General features: G+C 44.9%; 2 protein-coding genes, 6 non-coding genes and 1 pseudogene across 11 annotated transcripts in view; 8 read left to right on the forward strand and 1 right to left on the reverse strand.

Annotated features, from left to right (window-relative positions):
• Positions 1–747, forward strand: part of CTC1 (CST telomere replication complex component 1) — a 30,374-nt gene extending 29,627 nt beyond the window's left edge. The window contains exons 21-23 of the mRNA XM_019665907.1: positions 31–196; positions 301–427; positions 583–747. Coding sequence (XP_019521452.1) covers positions 31–196; positions 301–427; positions 583–722 — 433 coding nt within the window. The 3' untranslated portion in view covers positions 723–747. The remainder of the gene's footprint in view (positions 1–30; positions 197–300; positions 428–582) is intronic.
• Positions 748–1,126: 379 nt separating this feature from the next.
• On the forward strand, positions 1,127–1,511 carry LOC109395134 (40S ribosomal protein S29 pseudogene; annotated as a pseudogene).
• Positions 1,512–2,600: 1,089 nt separating this feature from the next.
• Positions 2,601–2,674, forward strand: TRNAI-AAU (transfer RNA isoleucine (anticodon AAU)). Its single transcript has one exon. It is a non-coding gene; the product is annotated as a tRNA-Ile (tRNA).
• A 451-nt stretch (positions 2,675–3,125) lies between these two features.
• TRNAS-AGA (transfer RNA serine (anticodon AGA)) lies at positions 3,126–3,207 on the forward strand. Its single transcript has one exon. It is a non-coding gene; the product is annotated as a tRNA-Ser (tRNA).
• A 317-nt stretch (positions 3,208–3,524) lies between these two features.
• Positions 3,525–3,598, forward strand: TRNAT-AGU (transfer RNA threonine (anticodon AGU)). Its single transcript has one exon. It is a non-coding gene; the product is annotated as a tRNA-Thr (tRNA).
• Positions 3,599–7,682: 4,084 nt separating this feature from the next.
• On the forward strand, positions 7,683–7,754 carry TRNAP-CGG (transfer RNA proline (anticodon CGG)). Its single transcript has one exon. It is a non-coding gene; the product is annotated as a tRNA-Pro (tRNA).
• Positions 7,755–8,340: 586 nt separating this feature from the next.
• TRNAD-GUC (transfer RNA aspartic acid (anticodon GUC)) lies at positions 8,341–8,412 on the forward strand. The gene has a single exon. It is a non-coding gene; the product is annotated as a tRNA-Asp (tRNA).
• Positions 8,413–9,088: 676 nt separating this feature from the next.
• TRNAG-UCC (transfer RNA glycine (anticodon UCC)) lies at positions 9,089–9,160 on the reverse strand. The gene has a single exon. It is a non-coding gene; the product is annotated as a tRNA-Gly (tRNA).
• An 11,164-nt stretch (positions 9,161–20,324) lies between these two features.
• On the forward strand, positions 20,325–24,604 carry AURKB (aurora kinase B). Of its 4 annotated transcripts, none has more exons than XM_019665948.1 (9): positions 20,325–20,386; positions 20,710–20,779; positions 22,040–22,142; positions 22,251–22,290; positions 22,520–22,711; positions 23,000–23,138; positions 23,234–23,382; positions 23,972–24,146; positions 24,317–24,604. In XM_019665948.1, exons 2-9 carry the CDS (start codon positions 20,732–20,734, stop codon positions 24,488–24,490), a joined length of 1,020 nt encoding a protein of 339 aa, XP_019521493.1. In that variant the 5' UTR covers positions 20,325–20,386; positions 20,710–20,731; the 3' UTR covers positions 24,491–24,604. The 4 variants fall into 4 exon arrangements, with proteins under 4 accessions (XP_019521493.1, XP_019521495.1, XP_019521494.1 ...); XM_019665949.1 differs by having other exon boundaries at positions 20,335–20,386; positions 20,731–20,779; XM_019665950.1 differs by lacking the exon at positions 20,710–20,779 and having other exon boundaries at positions 20,330–20,386.
• The last annotated feature ends 2,974 nt before the right edge of the window (positions 24,605–27,578 follow it).

The raw sequence follows: 27,578 nt of genomic DNA on the forward strand, positions 1-27,578 counted from the left end.
TTCTCACCCCCACCCCCACCCCCACCCCAGGTTCCTGGTAGAGGATGGGACTGCTGAAGCTTTGGTGACCTGTAGGAATCATCATGTGCCAGCAGCACTAGGCCTGTGTCCTAGTGAGTGGACCTCCCTCCTAGAGTTTGTCAGAGGGCCAGGTAAAGTGGCCTTGCAATTTACAGGGTCTGGAGCTCAACCTGAGGTGAGATATGGCTGGGAGGTGGGACTCAGATACCCAGGTTCCTGAGGGTTTGGTAGAGGGTTTAGGAATTTGAGTTTTGCTTAATCCTGAGTTTCGCTCGATAGTCCTCAGCCAAGACTGATGAGCCCTTGACCCGCTTCCTCCGGACACTTTGTACCAGCCTCTCTGTGCTCCGCCCTATTGTGCTTTCTTTTGAGCTTGAGAAGAAACCCTCCAAGATCATCCCTTTAGGTAAGGATGGAAGGGTGAGGATGTAGATAGATGGGGCCAGGGAGGAAGAGGGATGAGGGATTGATAGGGTATTTCTGGAGTTGGGGAGGAGAATGGTGGATGGAGACTAAAAACCACATGCATAGCACACGTGTTTTCCTCTCTTCCTATCTCAGAACCTCCTCGGCTAAAGCAATTCCAATGTGGGGAGCTCCCTCTCCTGACTCACGTGAATTCCAGGATCCAACTGTCATGCCTCTCTATCCAGGAGCCTGAGCACACCAGCTCTCTGGGGGCATTTACTTCCTCCTGCTAACCTGAACTGCAACAATGGCCTGAAACTTCTTCCTGCCCTGCTGGAAGTCTGGAGGCCTGGGTCCCAACCTCTCCCCCTTGTTGTGGACCTTACCTCCTCTGATTGAACCAGGACCCTGGATCCCTGTATTCACAAACTATACCCCACTGTAATTTCGCTTTCATATTCTGGTGCCAACCTGCCTTGGGGAAATTGTGGAAATAGGCAAACCGTGGCGCTCTTGATAGTTCCTCTCTGGTTGGTGTCAGGGCACCTGCACTCACAAATGGCCCTGAGCAGCTGGGTTCTGCCTTTGTGGAAGGGACCAGAGGAACAAAAGACTTGCCCCTTGTGTTACTGAATTCGGGGTTTGCCGCTTGGATTTTCTATTCAAGAAAGACATGGGCCTTTTACCTCGTTGCATCTGAGAGAGCAAGATGGGTCACCAACAGCTCTACTGGAGCCATCCAAGAAAATTCTGCCAGAGTTTTCATTCTTGTCACGTCTGCTCAAACCAGCATGGTCTGATCCAGAAATACAGCCTCAATATGTGTCGCCAGTGTTTCCGTCAGTACATGAAGGATATAGGCTTCATTAAGCGGGATTAAGTGAACTTCCATGAATGAGTTATGCAAGCTGTCTACCTTACTGCAGAAACAATGTCAGCTCTTTATATATAAAATAAAAAAAGACTTCAATTATGAGTGTTTTAATGTGAATGTCAATAGTCATATGGTTATAGAAACCTCTTTAAAGTTTACTACTATCTTCTCAGATTCATCTTCAAAATTTGTGGCTTATTTTCTCTCAGTTATATAAAAGTACTCATGCTGACAAAAAAAGAAAGACATGGTAGTTTCATTTACTTGCAGCAAGCAGAGGAGATGGGATTCACATCCAAAGCTCTTGCTTACATACACTATTTGGTTGATTACATGTTGATTTCTTCTTTGCGGTTGGCTACACTTATCCTCTTGAGTTCCTGTCAAGCTTATCCTATTTACAGCTGCATCTGCAAAATACTGTTACATTTTAACATTTAGCAAGAATAGCATTTATTTATTAAGAACTGCCCAGACCTTGAGACCCTTGTCCTGTCTAACACTTTTGGTGGGACTCCTGACAGTCCCCTTGACTTGCAGTAAAGCTCTGGTGATGTTTTGCACTTGTGCTCATCTGGCATCTCAGACCTCCCAACCTGACAGCAGGCCCATCATTTATCATCATTTCTGCCCATGTTTTCCACCAGTGCCAAAACTGGTTTGAAGAGCTGGTCCAGCAGAAGAAATGATACCAAAAGTCAGACCCTAATAGGAGTAAGTCGGAATTGGGGGCAAAGTAGACAACATTGCTATGATGCTCTCAGCAAGGTTGGGCTGAGGAAGATGTCAATTACGTGAGCCTAGAGTTACTGGGAAGTACAAGATGGATATAAGAGGGTGAGAATGGGGGGACCACCAAGGATTAGGAGAGGCATGTGAGGAACCTATACTATGGAACCCCAGTCAAGTGGTCAATGCTGTGGGTTTCCCATGGGCCAGGCCTAAGACAGAGCCTTAATTTACACCATGAGATCAATAGGAATTCCTAAGTCAGAATCCACCGATTTAGGGGTTGCAGGATAAATTATTTGGGGATGCTTATGCATTTGGTTGACGTTCCATTTCTTTGGGGAGCTACTGATCAATGACGACATAGAGCCTAGCCACACCTTTTAGAGTTGTTCAGAGGATATTCCTTCCTGGACCTTTAGAGATTGTTTAGATTGCTTCCAGTTTATGTTTGGGAGAACTTTGGGTCGTGGCTAGGTCCGTACAAGATTTCTCAGGATATGATGTAGTCTGGCTTATATACTTTAGTAATATAGATATGTAGATTTCAGCGCCCCAGACCATAGCTGGCCGGTTAGCTCAGTTGGTTAGAGCGTGGTGCTAATAACGCCAAGGTCGCGGGTTCGATCCCCGTACGGGCCAGTAATGCAGTTTGTTTTGTTTTGTTTTTTCCCCCCTCCCCTTCCTATATCTGCCATTACCAGTAAAATTCTACCCGAAGCCAGCTGCCTTCTGATCATAAACGACACAGTACCCACTGCTTTTCAAAACCTGAATTGCTAGCGCACTTCAAGCTTTGAAAGAGGTTTATCTGTGCTAGGGCGAAGGAAGCGTTCCCCAGCGGCTACCGCGTCTCTTTCTGGGAGCACATTGTTGGAGGCTCGTGGGAAAAAGGGGAAGATCCGGAAGGAGGACTTCAGAAACGCCGAATGTGGGGTGGGGCCGCGAGCAAAAGCTCCATTCCAGTTCTATCCTGCTCTGTGTTCGCGCCCGCCAATCTCCTAGCCTTGGAACCATAAGATAGTGAAAGGGGTGGTATTTGCGGAACACATGTACTAGGAGGGTTTCAGATGAGCAGGCTTTGTCTGTCTGTGTAGTCGTGGCCGAGTGGTTAAGGCGATGGACTAGAAATCCATTGGGGTCTCCCCGCGCAGGTTCGAATCCTGCCGACTACGTTTGTCTTTTTCTTCTCCAACGGACTATCCCCATTCTTCCTTGCCCCAGGTGAAACAACATTTATTCGATCAGTGCCCCGGAAATCCCCTCGTCTCAAAATCCTAGCCTCTGGGATGCTCCCCTATAATGCACTTTTGGCTAGGGTTGAGATCTTTGATTTACTTCTTTCAACATTGAGGGCATCCCACGGATGGATATTTGATACCAAACCTAATTGGTTTGTCAAAATTAATTTTACAATAGAAAAAATTGATGTGGTCAGGTTCCAACCGGTGTATTTCTGTAGTACAGCAGCAGAGAGCATTTAGGTATCTTTGGCGCCGTGGCTTAGTTGGTTAAAGCGCCTGTCTAGTAAACAGGAGATCCTGGGTTCGAATCCCAGCGGTGCCTAAGCTCGGCTTTCAAAGGAGGTGGTTTTTCTGTTTTGTCTTTGAATCCATATTACCTAAAGAATTTAGCAATTGTTTTTTATACTGAGGATACCAGGTTACAGTTCCACACTCAGAGCATCTAGAATTCCTGCTGAGAGGAACCGCCAGTCCCCTGAGACTCCTGCTCCAAAAGCTCACCCTGTGATCATGGCGGAAACCCTGAGGAAGTCTATACCTTCCTTTGCCCAGCTGATGCTACGCCCAGCTGAGGCTATACCCCGCTGATGCTAGTGGGCTAGCCTGGTGACCACTCCAAACTCCGTGGGGCTACCGCCCCACCTCTCAGGCCCTACTCCAGGATGTCCCCTAGAACCTGAGTCAGTTTGTTTGGTTTAGTTCTTCATTATATTTCTTTTAGTTTGGGGGCTCAGAATCAATATCTGTATATATTTTTTTAAATATATTTTTTAATTTAAAAAAATGGAGAGGGGGTTGCATCTTCTATGGGCAGTTCCTGTACCAGGCCCTTTATGTATAGTTATCTTCATTCATCTCCACAAGCTGCAGTCAGGGTTAGGAGTTAGCACAGATGTCTGGCCTGGCACCATCTGGTTTCTTGCAAGAGGGGGCTGAAGGATGGGACCCTGTGAACAGGGGAGCAGTAGAAGAGTGTTCATTCCTGGTGGAGTCTCCAGACCCTGTGGAACAACAGGGCCATTTGTGGAGCACAGAAGCCAGGCTGGTGAGGATAGAAGTAAAACTGATGGAGAAGGAGGCAAGAAGTAGGATCTGTAGGCAGTTGGCAGGGCCTAAACCTCCTTGGAAGATAGGCAGAAAGGCCTAGACACCATCTCTTGGCCGGAGAGCCACTGTAAGATGTCTGCACAAAAGCACCAACTTGAAGGAATCACTATCTGGAGGTGACAGATCAAATAGTGATGCAGCAACGCTGAACCGGTTTGTGCCAAGCACTGAGCTGTACGCTGTGCATAACCAAATGAAGAAGGCACGGCCCTTTTTTCAGATTGCTCATAGGAAGGAAGACACAATCACACACCACAGTGCGAGGGTTCTGTGAGAACACAGAGGACAGAAGTGGCATCTCATTGCCCCTGAGAGTGGAGAGTGGTCAAAGGGAGGCTTTCTGGAGGAGGTGAACTATCTTAAAGACCACGCGAAAATTTTCCATATGTTCTTTTAAACAACTACTGTGCTATGTAACAGCTTTTGTGCTAGGTCCTGGGAATACAGCAGGGAACAAGAAACACAACAAAAATGTTTTTTAAATTAAATTATATAATATGCTAGATAAATGCTATATAGAAGAATAGCACAAGGGAACACAGAGGATGTGGAGGGGAAGAGTTGGTTCTAGAAATGTCAAAGGCTTGCACCAGGGCAGTTGTAGGAGAGATGCAGAGGAGGGGATCAATTCCAGACATGTTTAGTATATATTTTAAAAAGTAGGAATCAGTAACTGATAGATGCATAGTCTGAAGAAATTCAGGATGATGCCAAGATTCTACTTTAGGGAAGTGCTGGGGGTGGAGGGTTTGCTACCATCACAAATTCATCAAGAAAATCTTTCCACTTGTGGACAAAAAAAGGGGGCCAGATACTAAACCTGACAAACTCAGGAGAAGCCTTCTTGGCAGGCCCTACAAACTCAGAGACCGAAATTAACCACGTAGGATGGTCTGAACATAAAATTTTCTAACTAAAAGCCCTAGTGGCTGGTAGTCACATGCTGGGCCTGTAGCTTCCTTGACAAAGGTCAGTCTTTACCTTAAGTGAGACTGTCTACTGGCTTTTTTGTATCTAAAACAACATACCCTTGGAATAATGTCGAAGTAATCCCTTTTTCCGGACCCCTCAGGGCACAACCCCACACCAGAGCAGGAAACTACAGAATCCCCCATTGTTGTAGTCCCTTGATTACCATCTCTATGTGTTGTAAAATGCTAACTATTAACTATCCTGTACCCACCAATGTAAAAGAAGTTATCTGTCCATCCAATTTACTTTTTATCCAATCCCAAAGATTTCCCCCATTTTACTTTCTTGCGGGCGCGCGCGCGCGGGCGCACACACACACACACACACACACACACACACACACACACACCCTTAATCTACCACCAGTGGATTTCATGTAACCTTCTTCCTTTGATTCTAACGTACTGTATAAAATAAGTTGCAAAACTGCCATTTGCGGAGCATTTTCTCAATTCGTTGAGATTTTGCTTCCTGGCAATTGTCATCAGTTTGGCTCAAATAAGCTCTTATAAGCTTTCTCTTAGGCTAGATGGTTTTTCGTGGACACACTGTTTCCCACCCAATCTCTTTGAAACAATTGTGACTGTTCAAAGTTATACCTTAGAACTCAAATCTTTCTGTGTAAATCTTTGACTCCTATTAAAATGTAAAATAGTTACACCAAACTTGAAACAATGATCAGTTGTTTACACCTTAGGTGTTGGATTCCAAAAGCGGGGCCCATGGATGGGGGGGCTTCATGATATCTATGAATTCCCTGGTATTGCATAGATTTTTTCCAGGAAAAGGGGCCATAGCTTTCATCATGATTTATAAGGGATTTAGGCTTCTATCTCTGTGAAGATTATGCGTCTGAGGCAAATTAAGAGAGAGGTGACTGGAGATTTGGGGAAAGCTGGGGTGGATGAATAGGGAGACAGGAATTGAAAAAGGGTAGTGCGACGGAGGTGCCAGAATATCTGCCCCAAGCGCTTCTACTTCAACCCACCCTAACCGCTTGGGACACTGAGAGGAAAGGCCAGGCTGTTCTCTGCTGCCCTCCTCTCCCACTGTCTGGCCAGGGACACCTGGGGAAAAAAGCAGAAAGCTGAGCACTTCATTGAAGTCACACACACACACACACACACACACACACACACACACACACACACACACACACACACACATCCCACAAAGTATCTGTGAATTGCGAATTAGGAAGCGTCTGCTGCCACAAATCACACAACTGTGTGGTATGGAACAAATGGTTCAGCCCAGAGATGTTACTAGGGGGCCAAGGGTCCGACAGGTCTGCCCTAGTTGGGAAGACTCCCCAGAGTAGGTATTGAGCTGAGGGAACCAGAACACATGGCCTGCAACTGAGCCACCAGGAGTCTTGGCAGACCCCAGGTAAGAGCATGGCGAATGTATTAAGAGCTTAGAGGCTCACTGAGCAGTCCGGATCTAATGGTCTTGGACCAGACAAAATGGGCGCTTGCCTCAAAGGTCCTTATCTTTTGGGGGTCTTAGGCAGCAGATAGGAGGACCTCCCTCCCAGCTATCCTAGGAGGGAACTGGAGAGCAGAAGCAACACCGGAGGGTAGAAGTAGCCTTATCTTACAGGCAGGAAGTCCTGAGACCAGTGCTGGCTGGGGTGTTCGGCGTCAAGGACTGTCCTGGTAGCCTGGCTTGGTGACCCGCCCCACTCACGCAGGGTGCAAAGCCGATTCCCCTACCCCACTCTGCCAGCCAGTTATCTCAATGACGCCTCTTCCTTGGGTCTTCTTGGCTCCAGGAATTATTCCCTCGCTTGGGCACTGCCACGCGCGCGGTCTGAGGAGGACGCGGGCTACTGAAGGGTCTAACCTGGGGCTGGCCCTACCCGTCATTCCAGGAGGATGGACAGATGCAAGGACAGAAATGGGGCTGGTGTTCGCCTAGGAATTTCAGGGTTCATTAATTGTCTCCAATCAGGCAACTCCACCGTGTATTCAAAGCTCTGCTCCGGGGCGCTGTGTCCGAGGACCGCGGGCAGAGGCGGGAAGAGTCGAGAGCCCAAGTTCTGGAACGGCGACGAGACAGTGATTGGAAAGAACAGGAACTCGGGTGCTCCAGGCAGTCCTGGAGGGCTGCGCAGAGGTGAGGCCGAGACCACTCCCTTCCACTTCCCTGACATTATTTCCTGGTAAAAGTCGGAGCTAGCTGACCCAGAGCGGAGAGATTCCCAGAACAAAATATTAAGCATCCTAGAACAGAGGGACGTTGATAGCACGCGGAGACCCATGAACTTAGAACTGCAGCAAACCTAGTAAGTCCTCTAAAGACGTCCGTGGGCCTCAGCTGTCGTCGGCTCGTTGGTCTAGGGGTATGATTCTCGCTTCGGGTGCGAGAGGTCCCGGGTTCAAATCCCGGACGAGCCCTACTTTAGTTTTTGCTGAGGCTAGAGCAACCCAAGACACCTGGTTTTGGAATACCGCTAAGGCAGCTTCCCTGGGAAGTGAACCTAAGCCCTTAGAACGAATGTGCGGAGAGCGGTTTTGTTCTGAGTGGACACTGCCGTGGCAGGAAGAAGCTCACAGTGCTGCGCAGTGCTTCCTGACATGCTAGAAAGAGCGCAGGCACGTCCGGACTTGCTCCCCATCTTCCTGCTTGGTGCCTCCACTGCCGCCAGAGCCTGCTTTCGTTTCGATTGATGCCGGTCAACCTAGAGCTGTGGAGTACAGTGGAAAGGGGTGGGACCTATTCAGGGGTGTGTTTGAGAGAACCCAGGGACTCTCAGAACTCAGGTCTCTGCAGCCCTGGAGGCCTCTATCTCTCTCAGTCATTCCTGATCGTTTCCACCCTTTGGGGGATTCGCATTCAGTTGTGGTTAAGAATGTGCATAGGTTTTAGGTTAACATTTCTTAGTGGTAGAAAAGACGGAATACCTAGGAAACTAGCCATTAGCACGGTGAGCTCGAAGAAAGTATCAGATCAAGGGTTATGAGGATCCTCTACTAAGCTTGTTCCTCGTTAGTATAGTGGTAAGTATCCCCGCCTGTCACGCGGGAGACCGGGGTTCGATTCCCCGACGGGGAGAAGCGCAGTAGTTTTTCTTTCTATTTTAAATCCTATTGATTTAGAATGTCCCCATCCTGGGCCTTGGTATGAAGATAAAAAGAATACGGGAAAGAAAAGAAAGAACGAAAAGAATAGTTTTTCAGACTCGAGCTTACAGTCTTACTTTCAAGTTTATGTTTCACTTCAAGTATCTTGCGTTGTGGCTAAATTGGACGTTATTCTCTCCATTCAAAATGTTTATTAGTCATTATTTTCACCGTTCAGTATGCTTATTAGACGATAAGCATTGTTCGTTGACGATAATTTTAAAAAACACAGATGAGCAACAGCACAAAACTGACACAGCCGGCGTAATCCCGCCGCCAGACTTGGCCTCCTGCGCTGTGCCTTTCTCCTTGACATAATTGCACGTTTCCAGTCTCAGCTTGAAATTGAGAAAGCTGCTTTCGTCCGCAGCCCCGCGCCCCGCATCAGCCAGGGTGTCTACACTAGGCTTTTTCGTTTCCTTTCGCCTCCCCTTTTTATGTCTGTGGATTGGCACTAAGATCCAAGCAGAATCTGCAATCCTGATGAGGGAGTGAGGAGGGTATCCAACCGAAGTAACGGAGAGCTGGTCATCTAAGGCAACATTCAATCCTGACGCTGGGGCCAGGCCCAGGGAAATATGCAGGGGGAAAAAGTTTCAAAATAGATCTGCGTTGGCCGGGAATCGAACCCGGGTCAACTGCTTGGAAGGCAGCTATGCTCACCACTATACCACCAACGCTGTACACTACTTCCTCTTTCCGGAGTTGCCTAAGTCTTAGATAAATCGGCAGGTTCGTGGCCTGAACAATATAATTCAAGGGCTGAATTAGGCCCCACCTACCTCCAGCGAAGGAGGCCGAGATGGAAATAGTGTACGTTGTTTACTGAGCACTCACGTGTGAGCAGCTCAGCTCGTATCACCGCCTGTGCGCTACTGTCACTCCGCGAGAGACTGAGTAATTGATTATACCCAGTCTAAAGACGAGGAAACCTAGGTCCAGAGAAGGTAATTAAAGGGGTTTCTGAGTCACTGGCAGGGCAGGTATTAAATCTAAGATTCGTTTAAAGTGCCAGAACTGCAGTGACACCGTGATGGCTGTATGAGCCCCAGAAATAAATCCCAAAGATATAAAATCGCTTCTATATTGCGTGAGCTAAATGTATCCGAAGGTTAAAGAATTGAGCTTTAGACCAAGTGTGCTTAAACACAATTTGTCCAGGAGAGGTTTAACTTCTATGTGCGCGCGCATCTAGCCCACTCGCGGCTCAGATAACCACAAAAATCTTAGGGCAAGAGGGTAACATTCCGCCTCTTATTGCTTATGATACTTTTGTTCACGAGACCCGTCAAGCTGTGGTTTGTGAAAGGCTTTGTGTCGCAAAGGTAGCGCATCTGACTCCAGATTATAAAGTTGTATATTCGAATCATCCCGGGGCTGACTTCACGGAAGTCAACTACATACAGTATCTGATAGACTTCTGGTAAAATTTATCGGGAAAGGCAAGATAAAGCCAACTCCCTCTATTACATGAGAAGAATATAAATATAAACCTCAGTGTTCCTGTGATTTTTTTCCCCCCCTAAAGTGTCTGAATTTTCCAAAATAAACATTTGGAACTTATATTTTCATCTTAACTCCATCAAATCAATGAATTAAAATAGTAATACTTTTAATCTCATAGATATTTCAGGTATCCTAACACAGAAATTGTTCATGAACAGCGCCCAATTCTTGTTCACAAAATGTATTTGGAGTAATAAATGTTTCTTATTGGAAAGAATATAGCAAGAATAATTTTAAAGTAATAATAGTAATTTATACTCATTATTCTAAACCACTGCTTTAAATTTTGGCAGTTTAACTTCCACTTGCCTGTAGTGTACATAATCTCATAGTCTATTATTTTCAATTATTATTGAAATATGATTCCATAGTCCTTATATTTATAACTTTTGAAAAAATTCTAGGACAAGTTTGTAAATTACAGTAATCCCCCCCTTATCCACAGTTTCGCTTTCTGAGGCAGATACAGTCAACCGTGGTTTGAAAATATTAAATGGAAAATTCCAGAAATAAAAAATTCATGTTTTAAATTGTCTACCATTTTGAGTAGCTCAGTGAAATCTGGTGCCACCCACTCTGTCCTGCTAGGATGTCAATTATCCCTTTATCCAGCTTATCCACAGTCATCCCTTGGTATCTGAGAGGAATTGGTTCTAGGACCCCCTTGGATACCCAAATCCACAGATGCTCAAGTCCCTTATATAAAATGGTGTGGTATTCGCATCTTCCCATATACTGTAAATAGATTACTTATAATACCTAATACAATGGAAATGCTATGTAAATGGTTGCCACACTGTATTGCTTAGGGACAAGAATAATGAGAAAAAAAAAGTCGGTACATGTGCAGTACTGATGTTCTCTCCATGTCAACTTGAAGTAGAACACAAGGGTATTAAATACAAATACTACCTTTCTCCAGATTTCTCAGCAGTCACTAGAAGTCCAGAGCCATGTGCATTTTTGCTACTTCCAATATATTGAAAACAAAGCCAAAAAATTCCAGGCCAGCCACCCCATAGACATTGTCTTTCCCAGTGGGAAATTTCTTCCTTGCCATCTCTTTCCTTAACTAACAGCGCCATTGTTAATATAATAGGCTTAAACAGCTTGCGAGGAATCTGAGCCGCCTGCACCAGCAGACATCCACCCTCGCCCAGGCTGGAATCTGTGCCTCACCCTCCTCTCGGCATTCAGACCCATGCTCCAGCTTCTGCTGGAGTGGTCACTGTGTCACGTGTGCCAAGATGGAGGTAGACCTTTTTGCAGCCCTTTTTGCTGTTGTGTGCTCAAATTGAAAACTGCTGATGATTTAGCAAGGCGACCATCCAGGAAGGATATCTGGTGACGATCAAGGAAGGCTTGTGAGGCTGGCAGTCGGCAGCCCTGCACCCCCTCGCTGCACACCCAAACCAGAGCATCTTGCCTGAATTAATTATTTTATAGGGAGATACAAAAAGGTAATTTTCTAATTCTGTGTTTCCTTCTACATTTATTAGTTCACATCAGTTCACAAAGAAGATCCTTCTCTCATTCACTGGGGCCAGCTGATTTATTAGTGATAATAATAGTTAATGTTGAGGGCTTACTGTGTGTTAGGCACTGTGCTGAGTGCTTTAATGACCTTACTTCATGTAATCCTGACAGCAACCCTTCAAGGCAGTATAACTATGACCATTTTAGAGCTGGCACACAGAAGGATTGAGCATTTTTAAAAAAGATTTTATTGGGGAATTGGGGGAGGAGAACAGGGAAGGGGAGCAGACAAGTTGCTGTCCTTTTGTTCTTCAGTCTAGTTGTGGAGGGCGTTGCTTCACTGGCCCATGTTGGTATTATCATTGCATTCTTCCCAGGTGAGGCAGTTGCTCTCCAGCCATTGGATGGCCGCTCACGGCAGCTCATGGCAGCTCATGAAAGTGCACGCCTGCTGCTGACCAGCCCCACTGCAGCCTACTCCGACGTTGCTGGCCACTCACGGCAGCCCAGCTCCAGGTGGAGTTGTTGTTCACCATCTTAGCTGTAGAGGGCGCAGCATCACTGGCCTTCATGTGGGATCCTAACCGGGGCCCTACTGCTCAGAGCTGGTGTCCCAAGCTAACTCCTAACCAACCCGCCTTTCAGCTGGCCCAAGATTGAGCATTTTGCCAAACAACACAGATTGCAAGTGGCAGGCCCAGAGGCAACCCTGTAACACTCAACATGGTCTTTCTGCCGCATTCTGCTGCATGCTGTCCTTTTAAAGCCCTGTTGAGTGACTAGGTAAGGTCAGAGGCCCTGGGGGGGAAAGGTTAGTTGTAAAGTGTGGTTCATGGTCCAAAAGAGCCCTGGGTGTATTAGGGGTTGAATATTGCCAGTCTAAAGACCAAATCCAGCCCACAGACTTTTTTGATGACTTATTTGCCAACATTTACAACTCATTAATTTTTCTTGTAAATCTAGATTTCTAGCTTCTCTTTAAAAAAATCAAAAGATCTCTCCATACTTAGGCTATATTTTCATATAGTAACAATCAGCTAATGCTGAGTATTGCCTCACCCATTTAGGCACATACTTTGCCACACTCTCCACCACTCCCTGTTGTTTCCCCAACACTGAAGCTGAGCTCCAGTTGTTTTACTCATGCCTTTCTACATACACCATCCCAGCATATGTTCTGAAAACCTGGTATTCAGAAAAGATCTGGATTTTTGGGAAAGACAGACACTAAGTTCCCATCCTAGCCCCTCTTGCTTCAAATACATAGTGCTGATAGATAAAATACTTTAAAAAAATAGTGAACTAAAAGGCCATAACCAGGCTTAGAAAAAAAACAATTCAGTACCACAAATCCAAAGCCTTGATGGCACAGGTCTGCAGGGCTCAGAATCTGCAAGTGAGCAGCAGCAGGGTGTTAAGTTTCTGTAGGAAAATAGGGACTGATTAAGGACAGGGAACTGGAGCCAGAGCTGCAACGATATCCCTGTATCAGAAAAGAAGGCTATAAAAACTGCCAGCTCCCTGCCTGGAGCTATAGGCCCAAAAAGGTAGAAGGACTAGGATGTAGCTTCAAGATAAAAAACAGAACCAACTTGTCCTCTCCTCAGGGGCTTTATTTGAGATACCCTCAATAACACAGCACAGTAAGAGCCCCAAAATACCATTATTAGAACTGATTTTTAACTGGAAACAAGGAGGTGGGGTAATAGCAATGGCCAAATTGTAAGTCAGGGAGGGGTGAACACAAAGAAAGAGAGAGAAAGCAAAATAAAAACAAAAAGATTTAGCACCCAAGATGAAGTTACAAACCAAAGTCCCAAAATATATGAAGAAATGTCATGATTAGAGTGGCAGTAAGAACATGGATTCACTCTAGATGAAAATAAGCTTATGGAGCAGTCTGATAAAGAGTTTAAAGTAAGAATGAATAGGATACATAAAAAGGTAAATGAAGGAATACTTTCACTTTAAAAAGAAATCATGAAACAAAACTAGAAATTAAATAAAATTATAGGGATATGCAAATGACCAATTAGAAATCTTACACATGAGTGGCAGGCATAATAAAATAAGTCTATCTTACATTCTAAACTGGTCACAATCTCAGAGAGATTTGGCTATTTCAAAAAAAGAACTCAAGAATTTACCAACAACATAAAACAGAGAGACAAGAGATTTTTAAAAACATGAAAAGCTAACAAAAAGATGTGGAGGATAGAAGTAGAGGCTCTAATATACCTTTAAGAGGAGTTTCAGAAAAAAAGACAATAGAGGAAAATGGTAGAGAAATAGTGTACATAGACTTAATTCTTAAAATATTACACTGGAGCTTCACCTGTATTTTATTTCATTAAAAAAAATCTGAAGTAGGAGCCGGTGGAGTGGCATGTTGGTTAGGAGTTGGCTTGGGTCACCAGCTCTGAGCCTCAGGGTCCCAGTTCAGATTCCACTTGAGGGCCAGTGACACTGCGCCCTCTGCAGCTAAGATGGTGAACAACAGCTCGACCTGGAGCTGGGCTGCTGTGAGCCACCAGCAACTGCGTAGGCTGCAGTGGGGCTGGCCGGCAGCAGGTATGAGCTTTCCTGAGCTGCCAAGAGCTGCCATGAGTGGCCGCCCAATGGCCGGAGAGGGACTGCCTCATCCAGGAAGAGCGCAATGATAATACCAACATGGGCCAGTGAAGTGATGTCCTCCACAACTAGACTGAAGAACAAAAGGACAGCAACTTGTCTGTTTCCCTTCCCTGATTCCCCAATGCTGTTCCCTCCCCCAATTTCCAAATAAAAATCTTAAAAAAAAATCTGAAGTAAACATGGCAAATCATGTTAAGATTTGAATAACTGAGTCATATTTACACAAGAACTTTTACATACTATTCTTGATAGTTGAGATATTTCATAATTTTTTGTGGTAAAATACACTTAACATAAAATTTACAATTTTAACTATTTTGAAGTGTACAATTCAGGAGTTTTTAGTACAGTCACGCAGTTGTGCGTCAATCACCACTATTTAACATTTCATTACTCCACAAAGAAACCCTATACTTGTTGGTAGTCATTCCCCACTCTCTCCTCCCCCAGGTCCTTGGAAACCAGTAATCTACTTTCTGTCTCTGTAGATTTGCTTATGCTGGATATTTCATATAAATGGGCCTTTTGTGTTTGGTATAATGTTTTCAAGGTTCATCCATGCTGGTTGTAGCATGTATCAGTACTTCATTCCTTTTTATTCCATTGTGTGGCTTTACCTCATTTTGTTTATTTATTCATCAGTTGATGGACATTGCCCATCTTTATCAGTTTCTCTTCCCAATACAATGGAATTTATATGGCAGTAAAAACAAGTGAAGTATATTTGACTCTGTTGATATGGAAAAATGTCCAATGTAAATTGATAGATTAAATATGAGAGAACAGTGCATGTATGAATCCACTTGCATAATTTTTATTTATTCGTTTTTTTTTTGTTGTTACAAATCCTCTTTAATAGTCAGTCTTCGAATCTCGAGTATGCTTTACAGAACTGTGCATGGAATCCCTCCCCACTCTCCTACAAGGCACAGCCTCACCCACCCACTCCTCAGGGGCCAGAGGAGAGGAGAAAGCATTCTCCCCACTTCCCTGAACAGTTCAGGGTCCTGGTGAATGCAGGGCCAGCTCTGAGCCACACCCCGAGGATGCACCCCTCTGATTCCCTAAGCAGCCCAGGGCCTCGTCAGGCACCCCCCCGCGCCGACCTTTCCTGGCTTTGACTTAGCTCATCTAGGCCCTGCCTCTACTTCGTGGCCCAGGCAGATCTGAGCACTTGCACAATTTTTAAAGGAGAGACATAGACTAATATAACCATAAAAACGTTCTGGAAAGATATGAGAAAATGTTAGCACGAGTTACCTCTGGGTAATCCCTCTGGTTGGGACTGAGGACTTTCAATTTCTTCTTTACAATCACTCTGTAGCTTTTTTTTCTTCTGTTGGCATGAATCATTTTAAGAACAAAACACACACACACACACCCATACACACACAGAAGGATTCTGGAATGACACATAAGAACGTGATGACAGTGGTTGCTTCTGGGGATGGGAGTAGAGGATAGACAATTAAAGATGGTACACAAAACTTCCTGCTGCCTGAGGAGCTCTTAGTCCAAGATCTATTGTAGCATAATGAAGGCCTCTGTGAAGTTAGAAGGACTGCTGTTTCTACTCGTTTCCTTGATTTGGATATGTTCTGGGCAAGAGCCAGTGTTGGTGGAATGCAGCCGTTTTAATTTCTATGCTGTAGCTAAAAGAGCACTATTTTGTCAAGATGAATTGGTAGGCCCTAACAAATTATTTCTGGGAACTGGCTGTCAGGCAACTGGAGTGTGACAAGATAAACTTGAATTTGATTATCCTGTTAGTCTCTGTGTAATTGTCACACAGGGCTTTCTCTGATAAAGCCGTCATTCAATCCTGGCTTACCTATAAACCAAGGAATCAGTTAATTTCTGCTGAACTTCACTGGGAGTGTATGGTTCCCAGCTCCTATGTCGCACTTAATAACACTGAATTGAGCAGTATTTTTATTGTACCCCCACCTACTCAACAATGATTCTTGGTACAGGACAATACTGTGTGAGATGTGGCTATGCCCACTTCAGAAAACACTGGTTGACACCTTTTCATGGACCACACAATTACTCACTTCCAGGAAATTTCACCCAGCCTTTCATTTATGAAATCTAGAAGCTTGTGCCCTTGGACATCGAGCAGCAACACAGAAGTAGCCCAGTTAATAGATGTCATGTGACACTTTATTTTTATATATTTGCATGACTTTAATTCATTTCATCTATTGTAATCCCCTCCGTGATGCCTTTGAGAAGAGGATATTTGTGTTTTTAACTGTCAATGAGGACACAAATTCATGAATTCAACTTGACATGTTTTACTGTAAAAAAAATAAAGTTTGTAGAGAGACTTTTAACTAGCCTGTGTAAATTTTACCATGTTCATGGATATTTAAAAGTCAGTATATCAACAGTATGGATAAATCTCACAAACATAATGTTGAATGAGAGAAGTCAGACACAGAAGAATATATATTGTATGATTCCATGTGTGTAAAGGACAAACAAGCAAACTAGTGTACGAGGTTAGAAATCAGGATAGTGATTACTCTTGGGAAAGGAGGTAGTGACTGGAAAAGGAGGATGAAGGGTCCTCCTGGGGTGCTGGAAATGTCTATTACTTGATCTGGTTGCTGGTTTCACAGGGGTGTTTAGTTTGTGAAAATCATCCAGCTATCCACGTTCTGTATGTATGCTTCAATAGAAAGTTTTTTAAATTATCAGAAGGGTAGTATACAGACTTGTTTTCTGGCCACCTACAGAGGGACACTATCCCCCTTGATCCAATCTGTGAGGTCATATAAATGGACCTGGACAGGGCCTCAGTCATCGTGGCAGAGACACATTTTGTCCAGGCCTGTGGCTTGTGCCAAAGGCGAACAGTATGGGCTCTAATAGCCAAGAGCAAGTCCAACAGTGATGTTTGACCTGGGGACGATTAGGGGAGTCTGGATAAAGGAGGGCAGCCATGTCTTGATGCACCACTTAACTCAGCAACATTGCTTCAGCTTTACCCTAAGGAGGGCAAGTTAGTGGAAGAGAGACATTGGGGTATTGGCCAGGTTCTCCCAACAAGCCCCTCCCAGACCCTTCTGAGTCTACTACTTACTCCTGGAAGGGGCTTATTGGCTGATGATGAGAATTCATGTCTTGAAATTTCTTTGGGGTATATTCCATTATCGGAAATAAAAGTTAATGACATCTGTGCCTCACAAACATTATAGTATCCCAGCCATCCTGCCCTGATCTTTGGAAGACAACGCAGTTCTGACCCTTCCCAGTCACATGAAAACTCAGCCCTGGCAGAACAGTGGCGATCCCCCCTCACCTACTTCTCTCATTGTTACTTGGCCAGTAGCCAGAATCCACACCTAACATGAACTGGGAGATGAAAAACAAAGCAAGAGGAAAGAAGAAAAGAGTTCCTCAGAGGAAATTGCTAATTTACATCATTATAAACCTAGGGAATATATGCAGGAGAGTCAATTTTGTGTGTGTGCCTGACCAAGGAGAGCAGAGCATAATTTAGGATGGGGCTGCATTTCTCACTATGGGTGTAGATTGGTGGTGTTCAAAGTGTGGTCCACAGACTGATAGTGCTTCATGAACTGTTTCTTTTAAGCCCAGGATAAGTATAGAATTTGAGAGTAAGCATTTGAAAACTCATACGGCATTTGTCAGAGTACTTTTATATATGTCCATTACAACCAAAAAAAAAAGAAAAGTGGGCTTGTAATTTTTATATTTTTAGATTTCATTTTTCCAAGAACTTGTTTTTATTTTATTTTATACAAGTATCATCTGTGATAGGTTGAAAATAATCAAGACTGGTTCTTCCACACAGATTGTTTATAACAGAGATTTTTGCTCACTAACTGAAACAGTCAGCTGATAGTTGCCAAGCTGATAGAACAGTTTTGTTTTGTTTTTATGAATAATGCAAATCCCAATTTTATGCTGGCCCATCAAATATTCCTGAAAAGCCAAATATCTTCTGACATAATGTGCAAGTGGAAATTTAATTACTCCAGGGGACAGAGGTACTGTATTAGATCTATCAGGCATTATGTCCCCTGATAGCTTCCAAAAAAGTCTCCCTTCACTAAATCCTGAGGAATAAAGTATACTGCAAGTGATAGAATATTTATAAAGCTCTTTATTGGCTAGTCTCTCTATGCCAAGTATGTTGATGAAGGCACTGCTATTGAAAAGGACCCCCAGGTCTTAGGAAGTGGAATTGGGTTGACCCTCAGTGAAAACCTCCAGAAGCAAAATTATTTCTCACAAATGGCAGCAGGGCGGCCATGATCCTTAATTCTCTACAGATACTTCATCGTGCATAGAGCTCTGACTTTTTAAATTAATTATGGGCTCCCCAGAATGAAACTGTGACTGTGGCACACATCTATTTCTATCACCACACCCCCTCGCTGCTGTAACTGTTGTTGCTGGAAGAGATCCTTTCTTTACCAGCCCCCTTTGCAGTAGTCACGTGACAAATTCTGGCCAATCAGAAATCTGTTGGGTACTTCTAGTTTCTGCTTTTCCTGATAAAAGAGGCAGAGACAGTTGGCAGCTACTTTGCAATCATAAGGGAAATGTCAAGAGAATCACAGAGAGGTCAATTTGGATCGCTAACATTGTTCAGTTCTTGAACCAATTACCTACTTTCTGATTTCTTGTTATGTAAGAGAAAATAGATCCCTGTTGTTTATGCCATTGTTAACAGAGTTTTCTATCACTTATAGCCAAAAAGGTTATGAACTGATCTAGAAACCCATAAGAACTTATTTGATTTATATTTGATTGAATCATATGAAATTGGTATTTTTTATAGGTCAAAATAATTGACTATAGTTTTGCATAATTCAACCTAAATAACTAAAAACATTCTAGGTTTGTAGCTATGTGTCGGTTAGTTTGTTTTTGACAGCAAATAACAAAGCCCTTTAACTCAGTGCATTAGGAAAGGAAACCTATTGGCTCATGTAAGGAAAGGGCTGAAATAGGCATCCAGAGCCTCAAAAATATCATCAAAGTCTTGGGTTCTTCCTAGGCATCTTTTCTGCCTTTTGCAATAGCAGCTTCATTCTCAGGCTGCTCCCTTTTGGAGCACCACCAGCATTAATGCCAGGCTGTGTGCTTCCTTGTCCACATCCAGCAGGAGAAAAGGAGTTTGTGCCCAACATTCTGGAGAATTCTAAAATTCCCACTAAATGGCCCCCTTAGGTCACATGTTTATCCCTGAATCAGTGACCATGATCCTGGGTTAAAAGGTGTTGACTGATGTAAATTAAACAGGGTCCACTCCTGGACCTGGGACGAGGTCAGCTTTCATCTCACAAAACTCAAGGTGCTTTCAGGAAGTGGGAATAACTCAGAGAATGGATGCTGGCTAGCTAACCACAATGTCCACTACAATAGATCTTTATCAAGTTAGTGATTTGGAGTTGGCAGCAAGAGAAACCGACAACACAGAATGGGGAGACAGGTGGTTCCCTAAAGCAAAGTTAGGGTGTTATTATTTGAAGAGAGGAAGGGTGCTGGATAGGCAATACTACTTACGAATCTCCAGTAGTTATTTCATAGAAGGTCTCAAGACGTATTTATTTCACCAATAATGAAATTTGGGATCGGAAAGAGCAGAAAAGTAGGGAGTGTGGCAGGAAAGTGAAAGTGAGTCGGTCCAAATAATATGGTCTTCATCAGGTGACCCGCAGAGAAAGGTCTGCTCTTGGAAAATTCCTACTAGAAAGGTGAGCGAAAGACTTTAAAGAACAAAGTAGTAATGACACAAGAATGAACACACGAAATAGATCCAAGTACCTGCGATGACTTCATATAGCAAGAGTAGCATTTAAATTCCACTGGGAATAGTGTAGTTTAACAATTGTGCTGGCATAACTGGCTCTCCATTTGGCAGAAAACAGAGTTAGACCCTAGTTCATACATATACAGGGGTAAAGTCTAGCTATATTAAATATATATATATATATATACTTTAATAAGATATTTATAAGATATATATATATATTATATATATAATATATATGAGAATATTTAGCTGGGAAATAAGGGAAACTTTTCTAAACCCGACCCCGAAAGGGCTGCGGCTCGCTCGCATTCAGCCTCTTCCATTGGGTTCCCGCGGGATACGTCATGGTACACCCAGCCAATGAGGATTGGGCATGGGCGGGCGCTCAGCCAATGGGGCCAAGGCGGGAGATTTGAAAGGACTTTAGTGAGGGCGCAGCCGGGCTGATTCGGTCGTTTGAGAGCAGCCAGCAGTTTGGCTGTGCCGTGGGCTCCAGGTGAGCTGACCTCCTTTCATGGGCCTTGAGCTGGGCGAAGGCAAGTGATCAGACAGGTTGGGGGTCTTTTAGGCTGGCCCGCGCGCACTCGGTTCGGCTGCTAGGCGCTCAAGGGTTAGAGATAGGGTCCTGGAAAGATGTGGGGCGGGTAGCAGGGCCGGGCGTCGAATCCAGCGTCCTGGTTCGCTGACGCGGTCAGTTTGTTGATTTCCCTTTCACTGTCCTCTGGCAATCGCTCTGGCTACATCAGTCCGACCCCTCTCTTTCTCGCTCCCTCTTTTTCCTGCTTCTAACGGCTCTTTTTCAAAACCTTCTTTGCTCAGCTCTCCCCCTTTCATTCTAAGGATGACTCAGAAGGAGAACGCATACCCCTGGCCCTACGGCCGACAGAAGGTAAGGGCTTTCCCATTTATCCTACCCCCACCCACATGGTGAGTTCCTGCTTAGAGATTTGAGGTCCTGCAGAGGGCGACCCTCTAAGCACTTTCTTCTCCCTCATGCTCCAGGAGTTTGCTGGCAGAACCTAGTCTGATCATTTACAGCCACATCCTGTCACGTGCAGCCAACTCGAATCCGACCAGCCTTGTGGGGGGCCCCTGCAGGGCTGAAGTCTACTTGTCATGTACAAATGATAACTGAGATTGAGCAAGGCAGGGTCAGGCCATGATTCCCAACCCTCGTCCTGAAAAAATAGGCTTAATAATTTGGAATTTATTTTAATCACTGGTGTAAGATAAGCATCTAAATAGATTTATTTTCCAGTTGTACCAACACCTTTCATTGAAGAACCTACCCTCTGATTTGAAATACCAGCTTTATTATATATATTAAATTCTCGCATATATGTGGGTCTGTTTCTCCACTCTTGTTCAATTTGCTTATCTGTAAATTTTATACTAATATCACTGTTTGGGAACAGGCTTTCTTCCTCTCTTGGCTAAATAAAAAGGAAGGGGCCCACACAGGCTTTGCTTCCTATTTGTGGGGCTTCAGTATCCTAGAGGGTCCATCTGTCCCCTTGTCCACCAGCTCCCTCCCTCATGGAGCACCGGGTGAGGCTGTCAAGAGCAGAGGCTGAATGAGAAACCATTGTCACTTCTACACTGATCACTTCCAAAAAAAAGTTGTGTATATTACCCAGAAGTTGAAAGAGAAGTGGTCCAAAGCCAACAGAGTAGCCCTCAGTGTCCCTAAAACCTGTAGTTGCAAGGGGTAAAGTGATATTTGCTGAACATTCAAGGACCTTATCTAAGACTTACTAGACTGAACTCTTTAGAGGACTGTGATTTTCCTAGCCCTCTATGGTCCCCTGAGGTCGGGGGCTGGTGAATGAGTGGTATTATGGACAGGACTATGGAGGTTGGACAGCTTCGTGCCTGAGAATGTGGTGTGGGCCAAGGCCAAAGAGGTGAAATGTTAGGTGTTGGGGTAAGTCCTTCGCTCCTTATCTTAGGTCATTTTAGCTTGTTTATTAATAACCCATTAATATGGGGTTCTGAGCAAAGTCTTGGGGTTGAGTAGCAATATTGTGATCTCAGTGCTCCCCTTTGAACTGGTGGTGGGTGGCTGTATAGCGAGAATGCTGCTTGCAGCACATTCCAACCTGGTCACTGGGACAAAGGCACCCTCAGAGCTCCATATGCTCCTTCTCAGGCTCATTCTGGTCTGAACACCCTCCCTCAGAGAGTCTTTCAGAAGGAGCCTGCCACCCCATCTTCGCTTGTCCTCATGAGCCGCTCCAATGCCCAATCCACAGGTAACTGGGATAAGGGGAAGAGGATTCACCTGAAGGAACTGGAGTCTGGGGAGGGTGCATGGATGAAAATGTCAAAGGACGACCTCAAACTATCTGTTCTTCCCTTAGCTGCCCATGGCCAGAACAGCAGTGGGACACCCAACTTAATGTAAGTGCCCAAGCCTTGGGGTGGCAAGAAGAGGGAGTGGGACAGTGAACAGGTTGGAAATGAGGGAGGTAGCAGCTAAGGGCAGGAGGAATAGGGATGCAGGCCAGAAAGCCTGATTCACCTTCAACTCCCTTGGGAGAGAAATGGGGCTGAGGTGCAGGGAGAAGACAAACACCTCAGGTGATCCACAAACTGGTACTCAGCTGCCTTCCCCCCACTCTCTAATCAGCCGGTCCTTCACAATTGATGACTTTGAGATCGGGCGTCCTCTGGGCAAAGGCAAGTTTGGAAACGTGTACTTGGCTCGGGAGAAGAAAAGCCATTTCATCGTGGCGCTCAAGGTGCTCTTCAAGTCTCAGATAGAAAAGGAGGGTGTGGAGCACCAGCTGCGCAGGGAGATCGAAATCCAGGCCCATTTGCAGTAAGGGTCAACACACTCTGAGCCAAAGCCCCTCTGCTATCTTCCTCTAGCTCCTATTTCAACCCCACCATATCCAGACTGTCTTCTCTGCAGCTGTGGCCACTTAGCCATTGAGTTCTCAGTCCTGGCCAGAGCCTCAAATCCAATCCAGAGAGCTGCCCCCCCAGTTCCCCCTTACCACTGCCAGCCCTATGGTCCCCTGCCTGGTCCAAGTCTGACCCCAGTTTGCCCCATATGGGTCCTGTTGTCTTTCCCATTTCCTTAGGCCTCCTCCGTTTCTTCTCTCAGGCATCCCAACATCTTGAGACTCTACAACTATTTCTATGACCGTCGAAGGATCTACTTGATTCTGGAGTATGCCCCCCGTGGGGAGCTCTATAAGGAGCTGCAGAAGAGCCGCACTTTTGATGAGCAACGAACAGCCACGGTTGGGAAGGAGTGGGCAGGGATCCCGAGGTTGAGGGATGCTGCTTGCAGCTAGAGGTCCATCCTTGTCTGACTACCTGTCATTGGCCTTCCCAGATCATGGAGGAGCTGGCAGATGCTCTGATGTATTGCCACGGGAAGAAGGTGATTCACAGAGACATAAAGCCGGAGAACCTGCTCTTGGGGCTCCAGGGAGAGCTGAAGATTGCTGACTTCGGCTGGTCTGTACACGCCCCCTCCCTGAGGTAAGGTGGGCCAGGGAGCCAACCCTGGTTGTGAGGCTGGGACATTCAGAATAAAACCACTCCAGATTTTGTTACCCAGGGATGTTTAGGTTTGTCCTCATATAAATATATATATAGACACAGCAATAGCTTTACAAAAATAAGAGGCTCACAGTTTTGTTGCCCAGATTTCTGACTTGATATATTGGGACCCTCTTGCCATATCATTGAGGATATTCCCACATCATTTTTAGTGGCTTCAGAGTATTGCATAGTAGAGATGTAACCTGATTTAAGCGGGACTTGCTTGATAGACTTTCGAGATACTCCCAAATTTTTCTTTAACTCTAAGGTGAACATTGCCCACCTATCTGATTATTCATTTTAAGACACATCCCTCAGTGTGGAAATGCTGAGGCAGTGTGTAACCCCATCTCTGGGGCTTTAGTTTATATCTTCACCCCACTCCTACCCCAGGGCCCTCTCAGAGCCTGGTTGGAACACTCTCCTGGTATATTCTGGGGTCTCTTAGCTCCCTACCATCAGGCAGCAGGGAAAGGAGAGGCCATCTGTCTCTGGGATCCCTGCCTACTCCCCCCACCCCACCCAGGAGGAAGACAATGTGCGGCACCCTGGACTACCTTCCCCCAGAGATGATTGAGGGGCGCATGCACAACGAGAAGGTGGATCTGTGGTGCATTGGAGTCCTCTGCTATGAGCTGCTCGTGGGAAACCCACCCTTTGAAAGTGCCTCACACAATGAGACTTATCGGCGCATTGTCAAGGTGGGAGGGCTGGCCCCAGGTGCCTGGCTTTGGCTCTGTGATAGCCACAGAGGCTGGGAGTAGCAAGAACATAGTTGTGCGGCCTGCATAACTCTCCACATAGAATGGGCGGTCAAGGGAAAAGCAGCCAGGATAAAACTAATGTGTTCCTTCCTTCTCCTTTATTGCAGGTGGACCTAAAGTTCCCTGCTTCTGTGCCCACAGAAGCCCAGGACCTCATCTCCAAGCTGCTCAAACATAACCCCTCAGAACGGCTGCCCCTGGCCCAGGTCTCAGCCCACCCTTGGGTCCGGGCCCACTCTCGGAGGGTACTGCCTCCTTCAGCCCTTCAGTCTGTCTCCTGAATTGTCATCTGTGTTTGTATGTCTGTATATGTATAGTTGGAAGGAGGGGTCCCTGGCCTGTTCCCTTATCTATCTTCTACCTCCCTTTTATTTAATAAAGTCTGAAACTTTTTATATCGACGAGTGTAGATGTTTACAGGTAGAGACTTTGCTGGGGAGGAAGTTGTCCCCTCTAGGGAGGAGGCTGGGGAGCTGCCCATGCTGGGTGTCAGAGATGGGGGCTGCGTCACTGCCCCTGGTAGCACCCTGCCCTCAGCTCTGACACCAACCCAGTCAGCTCCCAGCCACCCTGCTCCCACTGTCGTTTCTTTCTCCTGCTCTGACTCTCAGGGTCTGCGGGTGCTGGGGACCTCGGCTCCACTCTGCTAAGCCTGATCTCTGTCCACCGCTTTTCACTCTCAATTGTCTGGTCTCTAGTCTTTCCCTCTCCTTGTTCACTCCCTGCCGACCTAAGAACAACTGAACAGTGCTGTACCCTAGAAGGTTTTTTGTGTGTTTGTGTTCCTGCTTGGGTCAGGATCTAGTACAGGAGTGAAAAGAAGCAGTACTGATGGTCTCATTCCTGACTCAAGTTTTCACTGTTAAATATGATGCTTGCTGTAAGTTTACTCTCATTTGGCAGATAAGACAACTGAGACACAGAAGAGTTATATGATCTGCCGAAATTCACACAACTAGCAAGTAGAGGAGCCCAATTTTAAAACTCCATATTTGATACCACTAGAATGGTATAATGCTGCCTTTCCACAGCATACACATTTATTTTCTATGTATGTGTATCAGAAGTAGAACAAGAATTACAGTTTTTGCTGTTACTAAGTATAGTCTTAAAAAAAGTCCTGGGCCGGCTGAGTGGCGCGTTGGTTGGGAGCTGGCTTGGGACTGTGCAGCAGGACCCCGGTTCGGATCCCACATGAGGGCCGGTGACGCTGCCCTCTACAGCTGAGATGGTGGACGGCAGCTCGACCTGGAGCTGGGCAGCTATGGGTCACCGGCATGGCGTGGGCTGCAGCCCCTGCTGCAGTGAGCTGCCATGGGCTACCGTGTGTGGCCGGCAGCTGGTGTGAGCTGCCAAGAGTCGCCGTGAGCGGCTGTCCAGAGGCCGGCGACCGATCTGCCTCACCTGGGAAGAGCACAATGATAATACCAACATGAGCCATGGGACGGCGTCCTCCACAACTGGACTGAAGAGCAGGGGGACAGGAACTTGTCTATTCCCCTTCCCTGATTCCCCAGTGCTGTTCCCTCCCCCAATTCCCCAATAAAATCTTTGGAAAAAAAAAAAAGGCCTTTATCAGGTTAAGGTAGGTCTATTCTCTTCCTAGTTTGCTAAGGGTTTGGCTTTTTTGTGTCATTAATAGGTATAGACTTTCATCAAATGCTTTTTCTGTATCTATTGATTATTTGCTCTTCTAATCAATGTGGCAAGGTACATCAATAAATTTTCTTATTTTTATTTTATCTCAGTTATTCATGCTGTATTCGATTCCTAGAGCTGCAGTAACAAAATACCACAAACTTGTGGTTTAAAACAACAGAAATTTACTCTGGCAGTTCTGGAGGTCCAAAATCAAGATGTCTGCAGTGCCCCACTCCCTTCAAAGATTCTAGGGGGAAAATCCTTGCCTCTTCCAGCTCCAGATGGTTCCAGGCATTTCTTGGCCAGTGGCTGCATACATACTTCCAGTCTCTGTTTCCATCTTCACACGGCCTTCCCCCTTCTCTCTCTGTCTCTCCTTTGTGTCATAAGAACGCTAGTCATTTGATTTAGGGCCCAGCCAGGTAACCCAGGATGATCTCATCTCAGGATCCTTAATTCTATCTGCAAAGACCCTTTTCCAAAACACATTCATAGATTCACAGGACATAGACATATCTTTTGAGAGGCCACCATGCAATTCACTACACATGGCCATAGATTAAAACAATTGAATTATAAGGCTTTTTTTTTTTTAAAGCAGTCTGCTCATTTCTTTCCAGAGATCTTTAGTTCCAAATCTTTTTGCTGTTTTGCTTTTAGTTTTTACCATCTATTTCCAGATAACATGCTTCTGTTGCTACTTCATAAGTCTTTCGTTTCAGGCATTACCTAGTGTTTTCCTGCTATAAAATTTAAGGACTTCACTCTTCCACCCCACTGCCACCATACACATGTACATTTTTTGTTCCTGTATCCTTCTGATATAATATGTCATAATTTTGGTTGGATTTATTCATTTGACAATAGTTATTAAGTGCTTTTGACATCCGGGTGCCGTTCCATAGAGGCTGGAGGTAAAGCAGTGAATAAAAGAAAAAATCCTCTGCTCATGGACCTTGCAAATCAAGAAGATCAATGTCCAGTGTTTATATTTTGACCATGAGATGCTAGCCAAGCTGATTCATGCAGCATTCTATGGTTTTCCTTTCCTTTCTACAATAGAAGGTCCCTATTGTAGTCCTATGTCTTTTGCTAAATCCCTTATGTACAGATCACTCATCCATCTCCAAGTCAGTGTCTTAAAGCTATTAACACCCATCAAAGTGTCACTTCATTGAGTCACACAGGCCTGATATGGAGTATATTTTGTATTTTTCAGGTTTCAATATTCTCTAATTACCATTATGATCCACAGTATTTCAAACATATGAGTTTTCCCCTCCCTGTGCTCTGCCCTATTTCTCTTCACTGCCAAGCCTGCTAGGCAAATGCACCTGTGACTCCTAATTTTCTTTATGCCCAAGATCCACTTCCCCAGGGCTTGTGTTTGAGCTGTGTATTGTCTCTTTAAAACTTTTGTTTTAATTTACACAAATGAGTTAATTCACTTATAAATAATACAAATAAGGTGAAATTCCACTTTTACAACTATACTAATTTCAGAAACTAATATCAGTTTAGTAACATCTTTCTAGTAGTCTTTGTATTTATATCATATCTACATATTAGAAAACAGCATATTTAGCATGTGGGATTTTTTTGGGGGGGAGGATTTCTTTGATGTAAGTGTTGCCTTGTATGTGTTGTTCTGTCATTTCCTTTTTGCCCTTATGATGATGCCTTAGAAGTCTCTCTATGACAGTTTGGATAGATGTGCATTTTTTTTTT

This window comes from Hipposideros armiger, unplaced genomic scaffold (assembly GCF_001890085.2).
Source record: "Hipposideros armiger isolate ML-2016 unplaced genomic scaffold, ASM189008v1 scaffold_457, whole genome shotgun sequence".
NCBI classification, from domain to species: Eukaryota; Metazoa; Chordata; class Mammalia; order Chiroptera; family Hipposideridae; genus Hipposideros; species Hipposideros armiger.

Bases quoted from the DNA above. Each gene is read 5' to 3' on its own strand.
- AURKB (XM_019665948.1), top strand. From the start codon at position 20,732: ATGACTCAGAAGGAGAACGCATACCCCTGGCCCTACGGCCGACAGAAG. The intron at 23,139-23,233 runs GTTGGGAAGGAG...TGGCCTTCCCAG, and splicing joins ATGAGCAACGAACAGCCACG to ATCATGGAGGAGCTGGCAGA. The intron at 24,147-24,316 runs GTGGGAGGGCTG...CCTTTATTGCAG, and splicing joins CTTATCGGCGCATTGTCAAG to GTGGACCTAAAGTTCCCTGC.